This window comes from Mytilus edulis, chromosome 7 (genome assembly GCF_963676685.1).
Source record: "Mytilus edulis chromosome 7, xbMytEdul2.2, whole genome shotgun sequence".
NCBI lineage: Eukaryota > Metazoa > Mollusca > Bivalvia > Mytilida > Mytilidae > Mytilus > Mytilus edulis.
Window position 1 is genome coordinate 15,127,507 of NC_092350.1, and position 9,138 is coordinate 15,136,644.

The following is a 9,138-nucleotide window of genomic DNA, read 5'->3' on the forward strand; positions in this document are numbered from 1 at the left end:
GAATAAGATTTTCTTATTGGATAAAAAGGGGTCACATGACATTCATTAATCTTCAGTAATAAATTCCATCGGTCATTAACAGAACAAAACGGACCAGAAAACCGGTCGTTTATGAACTTTTACATGATATGGACCGGTGGGGCGTGGTTTACGTCTGATAATGACCGTTGGGGCGTGGTTTCCGTTTGATATTGACTGTTGGGGCGTGGTTTCTCTGTTAATGACCGATGGGGCGTGGTTTCTCTGATTAGAAAGATGTACCTTTTATAAAACATGTTACTGTTTTTAATATAACATTTAAGTTGTTGAATTGTTAATTATATTTTTTCGTTAATTGTAAAATTAAAGAGAACTTAATTAAGAATTTATATACTGAAAAATCGCACTAAAATGAATGGCAGTATTACTACGACTGGTCTTCACTCTTTACTATAGAAATCGTACAACTACTCGAGTTCGCTTTAGGCGTTTTGAATTTATGAGAATTTTCCAAAACATGGTTTCTCAATGAAATAAACATAATAGTTCTTGAAAAACTGGTCATTATCGTGATACATGGACTGCCCGTAGGACAGTGGTATTGACTGCGACAGCGATAATGACCTCGCCTTCGGCTCAGTCCTTATCACTATCTTAGACAATACCACTGTCCTGTGGGCAGTCCATATATCACGATAATGACCAGTTTTTCAAGAACTATTATATAATTCATCAATGTAATATATATTTACTAAACCGTAACAAAACGTTGGAAAGATAAAACAAATGTAAGCGTTTTCTTCTGCCAAAGGGGACATACCTAAACTGCCAATAGTAGGGGGAGGGGTAATTTATATATAAATAAAATGATAAAAATACCTGGTTGATAGTTTTTTACGTTTCATATACATAACGCAAATTAGTGGACAAAAAAACCCCTGGTCGGCCAGCTACAAACACGAAGTTGAAGAGCATTGCAATTATTTCAAAAAGTTTATGCAAAATAGGTCTTAGCTTAAGATATAATAGACAGGTGGCTAAAAAAAACCAACCCACAATGTTTCGAGTATTTCAAAATTTGATGATTTTTCAAAACTAGAAAACTGAAATGATCGACAATTTTAATAATACTTCACGATAACTCAAAACTACTAAGCTGTTGATACCGCCGGAGACATAACGTGTCAGACCACTATTTACTATTCATATATATTGCTCTGAAATATTTCAACCTATCAGAATCATGCAGAGACAAAGCCTTGATTAATTATTAATTGCAATGATTTAAATTCATCATATAATTTAGAGGTTTTAAATATTGTTTTTATTATGTAAGAATTCAAACTCTCCTGAAAAAAGATAAGAAAACTCATATGTACTTGTAAACCTTAAGTTTACTGGTACAGGCATTGAATTAAATCTTGGAAGTGCACGAACAAGCATCACCAGAGGTAGACGTAGACATGCATGTACAAACATCACCAGAGGTAGACTCAGACATGCATGTACAAGCATCACCAGTGGCAGATTTAAACATACATGGATCTAACGAATGGTATGAACTGGAAAGCAAAGACAAGTGCTCTGAAATAGTGACATCTGAAAAAGAGGAAGTTATCTAAATAGCAGTGGCTTTACCCATGGAACCTCAAAGGTACAATGCAGATATCTAAACAGTCCAAGTGGTAAGTTATAATATCATGTGTAAAACCATTCAAACGGGAAATAACAACAGTTTTTTTCCATATAAAAACGAGTAACGTGAATCACATCAACAAACGGAAACCACTGAACATCAGGTTATAAAAAAAAATTCTTATAATATCACAACGGCAACGATCTATGCGAGTCATATAAAAGGAGGTAAACACACTCATTACAACATCAATTCATAGACCCTCACACCAAATATATAGAAATCCAGAGTGCAACAAGTAAAAGCAAAGGACGAAAAAAGTTGTTCAGAAAAATAAAATTCATCAACAGCTGCTGTTTGACTGTCTGCCAAATAGTTGAAAGGTATATTCAATATCAAATATACAGGCACGCAAATTTCTCATATTCGTTTTCAGAAAATAGAAATGAAATAAAAATTAAAGTAGGTATAAAAAGACATCACTCCTTGGCGTATTAATTAAGCAAACTAAGGTAAGTTATAGTTTCTGACTCCTGTTATAATTTTGTTGTATGATCTCAAATACTCTAGATTTAGGATATTCAACTGTGGTTCCCTGAGCGGTTTTAAAACAAGAAATTATCTTTATTTATAACATTCTACTCAAGAGAGAGATATCTTTTTTTCGTTGTATATCTAATACACAATAACAATCAAGTTACAAATATAAATAATTCAGCACCACCGATTTCAATATTTCTAAACTTATTTGCGAAAAAAACATATGTCTTGATACCTCTAGTTTCAATTTATAAATCCTATATATTACTTACATTATATCTCATTGCAGAATTAACATGAATTTACCATTAGTGACAATAGTGCTGACAACTGTTGTTGTAATTGTCAAAAACCATGAATGTAAAGACTATGACCTATCGGCATCAGATCAGTCTCTGATAGATATGATGAAACATTATCTTCACACGTCAAGGAAAGAAGAAAGTTCATATCATGCAAGCAAACCTGCTGATACAGGTTATAATATTTTATACCAATATTAATATATTTGCCTTTTAATATAACGTTTTAGGCATGTTCAACAGAAATATATAAAATGATATGCGACGAATATACTTAATGTTGATCATTAAGTTATAATGTTATCATTATCAATTCAAAAGATTCTCAATAATAAATTAAGTCAGCTGTCCTCCAGATGTTTTGGAAAATTTAGTGTTAACCCCCAAAACCAGTTTGGCCATTACATAAAAATTTCAAGTTTATTTACTATTTTCACAGTGTGTATATGTTAAATATGTTTAAATAAACATGTGTTCCCATAGTTTAGGACTATATTTATTATAGGTTGAAAAATACAGGCAAAGTTTAGTTCTTTCTGTAGTGTCCTATTTTATTTTGACGTTAGTGGAACCTTAACAGATGTTTATTTGTTTTTATGGTAGGAGTGACGTACGTGCATTGGGGTAAGAAAAGTTGTCCAAAAGGAGCGGATATAGTGTATACAGGTAATGAACTTTATATATCTCAGTAGCTTGGTTTCGAATCCCGGCGAGGGTAGAACAAAAAAATTGCGAAAGCAAATTTACAGAACTAACATTGTTGGGTTGATGTTTAGACGAGTTGTATATACATAATATACACAGCCATGTATCACCATCACTGCTGGTGATCCGATGGATAAATCTGATGTAGAGTTGTCACTGGCACAACTCTAAATTTTCAAAGGTTGTGACAGTTTAGATGTTATAACTGCATTGAGGGCAGTCCTCAAACAAAAAAATCAAAAATGTCCTAAACGATCCAAGTTTGTATAATATTTCAAATTTGACAACGGTAGGGCAATTGCAACAGAAACTACATATTTTAGTCTCCCAAACGAATAGCAGTCTAATAATGATAAGAAAAATAAGTTTGATCTAATGAGGTAAAATTAATTAAACGTGGCTACGTGGCTAAATGGATGGAGCCCTGTAATTTGAAAACTGGTATTTTAAAAAAGAATTTCGAACTGTAAAGCCAGTACTAAAGCCCGAGTTACTGGAAACAAGTGATGACAGGAAAATGAGGGACTCATTCTATGTTTTTTCATTTATGCCCTCGGGGGAAACTCTCCGTAACTTTCTTATCAAAATTCTTTCCCGAGTGACTCTGTCGACCTTCGATCAACCCTCGTTGTGGTCTATGATTGTGATGGTAAGGTTTTTGAGATCAGTTTGTGTGTGCCCAGGTGATCTCAAATGACGACTTATGGGTAGCTCGGGCTTGCAAGTGTAGTCACTTCGATGACCATTCATGCGTTTGTTGAATGGCTGCTCTGTCTCGCCAACATACTGCATGCCACATCGACACTGAAGGAGGTATACAACATTCTGGGTTTTGCAAGTTACATTGCAAAATATAGTGTACACCGACCCAGTTGAGTGGCAAGTAAATGTTTGAGTATTTAGTATTTGTTGACAAGTCAGACAACGTCTGTTACCACATGACTTGCACCATCCTGCAATTGAACAGCTTTTATTTGAGGAGACGTCAGCTCTAACAAATAAGTCTTTCAGACTTGCTGGTCTCCGAAAAGCTAAGACAGGAGGATTGGGAAAGATCTTGGATAATTTAGGGTGTTTGGCAATAGTTTGCCAATTGGCACGGATCAAACGTGAAAGATTAGTAAAGGCTGGATTGTATGTTAGGACAAACGGGACTTTTTTGCTGCGCCTCTTCCGTTTGTACTGTAAGAGGTCATTGCGACTGTTAATGTTAGCGCGCGCAAACCCCTTATCTATGTCCAATTTCTTATAACCTCGTTTTGTCAAAAATTCGCGGAGTTCCTGTAACCGTTTCGTGACAGCCTCCTCAGAGGAGCAAATCGGCTTGACTCTGAGAGCTTGACTGTACGGGATACTTTTTGTACAGTGTTTGGGGTGACAGCTTTGGGGATAAAGGTACTGATGTTTATCTGTGGGTTTACAGTAGAGGTCTGTTGATATGACACCGTCCTTTATAGATGTCGTTGTGTCTAAAAAAGATATCTTAGAGTCGGAAATTTCATACGTAAATTTAATTGAATGGTGGGCGTTGTTTGCATGTCTGATGAAATCATCCAGTTTTTGTTGGGATTCAATCCATTTCATGCCAACATCATCAATGAAACGGAACCAAGACAAAGGTTTGGATACAGATATCGATGCTGCAATAATTTGTTTTTAATATATATTGAACAATAGTTTTTTTTTTAATCTTAAATATTATTTTTAATCTTAAGTATTTTTTTATGAAGCAACTAATGTTTTGTTTACTTCAATAGAAATAAAAGATGATGTAAAACAGAAATCCTCCAACACAAGAAGTTAAAAAAAAAATTTTGACAGGAAAATGTTATAACATTTATTTCTACGCTGTAGTAGAGTTTGTCTATTATGTTTTGGCGTATTTAAGGACAAGTTGGTGGTACCGATCATAAAATTAAAGGAGGTGGTGTGAACTATTTGTGTCTCCCTGGTGACCCAGAGAATGGACTGCATCAATCATATGGCAATACTCAAGTATATGGTAGTGAATATGAACTTGGTTCATCATACAAGCCATCCGGATGGTCTGAAAGTATGAACAACAAGGAGGTACCATGTGCTGTATGTTACAAAAAACACAGATCAACGGTCCTGATGATACCAGGTATGTCCATGTTATAGACTGTGATCAATTGGAAAGGATTTAGAATCAATTTGATTATAAAAAAACCCAAGAAGATGTGGTATGATTGTCAATAAGACAACTCTACATTAGACACAGAATGACGTACAAATAGGCAATCATAGGTCACCCTCTGACCTTTATGAATGAGTAAACTGATACTAAACATGAAGCTTATAAACGGTTTCAAAATGACAAATGACGAATGCTAAGTTTGTGTGTATGATCACCATAAAAGCAACGACACTTTGACTGAAATATTACTAATCTGTTATAGAACTATAGGAACAAAAGCTTTAAGCGAAATGTTCAACGATTTGCTACGTATTAAACCAGTTTGCATGGTTATACTACATTGTTATGGAATGAATAATATTCAATTTTGTTTGCTATTATGAAAATGCAACACTTCAATGAACACTCGGTACAACGTAGATTCGATATTTTAATCAATCATTTAGTGTTTTACATTTTAGCTTTGCAAATTCAAAGCATTTGTTCTTTAACAAAAATTGTGAAAATACAATGTATATAGAAAAATAAGATTTAAACATTAGGCTTATATACCATCCAAGGATCAAACCAGTTTAAAGACTTAACAAACCTTTTGTTAAATCAGCGATAAAATTATTCATTTACGGAAACACAATCAAATTTCAACTGCAAAATTTGTAAATGCAGTATTCATTCATAGAAAAATTAACATTATGTCTCATTCTGTATTTTTATTTGTAAACTTTTACGTTTTTTTCGAATATGATATAATATAGCCAAAGTGACAAATAGGTCCAGTGGGCCGAATGTAAATGTCAAATTGCTATGTATATAATTGTATAAATGTATGTTATGATTCACATGTCACTCTGATAAATAGTAACTTACTTACTTACTTACTTACTCAAATTATAGTAATTATGGGTTAACTCCCTTTAGGAAAAGTTAAACTTACATAGATATGGCTATTATTTTTATTTCCTTTTCGGTCATAGCTCTCCAACTCTTTCTTATATATATATGCATTATCTATAAATTTCATGATTACAAAATTATGAATTTTGTCGAAATACCAAGGATTTTCTTATCCCAGGCATAGATAACCTTCTTCGTATTTGGCATAACTTTTGGGAATTTTGGGTCCTCAATACTTTTCAACTTTGTACTTGTTTGACTATAGAACTATTTTGATCTGAGCGCCACATGAGTCTTAAGAAGACGAAACACGCGTCTGTCGTAGTAAATTGTCAGACTGGTTCCTTTAATAATTATATAGATAACAATTTTAGAATTACAAAAGGCTAGTGGTACTTTTATATATATTTGTTATTTTTTTTATAAAACTTTCAGCATTCTTTCCATGAAGTATATGACATTTCACTTGATTGTGTATAGTTATAGAATATAAATGCACGCATTAAAACCGTGAGCACATGACAATACAAATTGTCTTGGATTAGATGGTGACTTATTATGTATTAATAGAATTCTTTTATAAATATTTTAGGTCGAAAGACTTGTTATAAAGGATGGATCTCAGAATATCAAGGTTATCTGATGAGTGACCACGTAAATCATTTTAAAAAAGACTTCGCTTGTTTTGATAGAAATGCAGAACCGTTGGATAATAAAAATGGAGATGAAAACGGAGCTTTGTTTTATGCTCTCCGGACCAAATGTGGCAGTTTGAGATGTCCACCGTATTCAAATGAAGCAGACTTACTTTGTGTTGTTTGTACAAAGTAGCATTTGACAAAAAATGTCATATTATAACAAATAAATTTATTTTTATTTGAATGACTTACCGTTATAAATTATTAATTTTTCAGAAGGTTATCGATTCTGATTAAATCCACTAGTTACATTTGCAAATAACATTACAGGGAGGGACCTTAGTGTCATCAATGTAACACTAAGGGAAATTATTAACAACTATTGCACACACACATGTCTAAGATTGGTATCTACTTTAACAGGCACTCGGTCTATACAACGTACTACTGGTTGACCTTCTTCCTCGATGGTATCCCAATACCAGCAGTCAACATTCACCCAATGTCCTGTTAAAAATCTGTTTATCAAAGATGCAAAGTGTATTATTTTGCTTGCCATACTCATCGGTGACGTTCTAATAAAAGTTATAATGCTATAATAAAATATTATGACATTATTTATTTACCCATAAGCAATGGCCTTAGATACATATTTTGTTTTTATCAGTTGTAATTGTCTTTGGACTAGCTTTAATAACTGCAAGTCATCTCAATTCTGTACTCAGTGTCATTTTGTTGATGGGATGTACAAGTAGCCAGCCATGTCAACTCTGTTTTATTGTTGAATGTTTTTCTATTTGTATCCACCTGATGTGTTTAGCTTTTTTTTTAACTGTTTTTATTGTTTGTCCCTATGTTGTTTTGTTACACCATCGTCTCAGGCTATGGGAAAGAGGTGGGCGTCCATGAACATGTTTTACCTTGCCACGTTCTGTATGTGCATATCAAGTGAGGAGCCTTTAACTTTGTACTTTTCATTTGTTGACGTGCTATTTCTTTTGTTTTTCGTTCTTTATTTTGTATATAATTTTGCAATTTGATTTCTCTTTTCCATGGGTTTACATTTTCCATTTCGGTGCCTTTTTTTTTTATCTAGCTATTGCTTATTAGCTTTGCTTATTGTTGAAGGTCGAACGATGACCTATATTTGTAAATGTCTGTGTCATTTGATCTCTTGTGAAGAATTGTATAATTTGCAATAATATCCTCTTCTTATATTAAAAACATTTATGCGCACCAAAGTAAGTTTTTAAAGCTCCCAACCAGCAGTTGATTTAGCATTTTTATTCGAGTGTCTTTAGTGAGTAGTATGTACACAAAGCGCAAATATGGTGAGGAGAAATCTAAGTCGATATCATACGTGGTCGCTGTTTAATCTTCTGGTGTATCACAAACAACCCAAGTGGTCATAGCTCACCTTATACATGAATGCGCGTATTTTTTTGGATTTATTTTTCATACAAAAGATATATATTGTGTTACATAGGAGCATAATAACGACGTTAAGTCGATATTTTAATTCGGACTATACATTGCAACAAACCTCCAATCATATTGTACAAAGGCATGTCAACAAGCAAACCCCTAAAAGTGTTTCCAACTGCAGTGTTCTGATCGGGAGGTATTAAATATTAACAATTAAAAGTATTCGAAAAGATGTAACAAAAAAAAAAAAAAAAATAACAAAAGCAATAAATAACACAAAAAAAACAACAAAAAAAACCAACAACAACAGTCCGTGTAACACTTATCAATTCAAAGTTTTAAAAAGTTTTGAAACTTTAGATTTTTGGAATTTTGATCAAAGTTTTAAAATATCAAAATTTCAAATTGTGTAAAAGTTTTGAAATTTTGAAATTTTAACCAAATTATCAAAATATTAAAATTCTAAATATCGTTTATAAATTTGATGGTTTAGGAATTTGATCAAACTTTTAAAATACAAAACCCAACGTGCAATTTTGATTATTTCACTTTTTGAAAGTTTGATTTTTCAAATTTCTGATTAAAATATCAAAAATAGAAAAGGGGCGAAAAGAAGGGTGCCTGTAAACACTGATGTAAACACGGCCCTGATAACAATCATTCTTAGTTATAGATAAATAGCACGAAATATATCAAATCATTTTTAATTCCAAATAAATAATAGAAAGCCTTTTTTTTATATATATAAAACATATTAGACATCACATGTGATAACAGTATCCTGAAATTTTAAGGTTGTGCATCTATCAAAAAAAAATTGTTCAACCTATTTAAATCGGAATTAAATAAGTTGATTTAAAT

General features: G+C 32.7%; 1 protein-coding gene across 1 annotated transcript; it reads left to right on the forward strand.

The window, feature by feature from the left end:
- The first annotated feature begins 2,048 nt into the window (after positions 1 to 2,048).
- On the forward strand, positions 2,049 to 7,096 carry LOC139530033 (uncharacterized). The gene is made up of 5 exons (XM_071326070.1): positions 2,049 to 2,127; positions 2,445 to 2,632; positions 3,061 to 3,123; positions 5,051 to 5,287; positions 6,807 to 7,096. The coding sequence occupies exons 2-5, from the start codon at positions 2,452 to 2,454 to the stop codon at positions 7,043 to 7,045; spliced, it is 720 nt and encodes a 239-aa protein (XP_071182171.1). The 5' UTR covers positions 2,049 to 2,127; positions 2,445 to 2,451; the 3' UTR covers positions 7,046 to 7,096.
- The last annotated feature ends 2,042 nt before the right edge of the window (positions 7,097 to 9,138 follow it).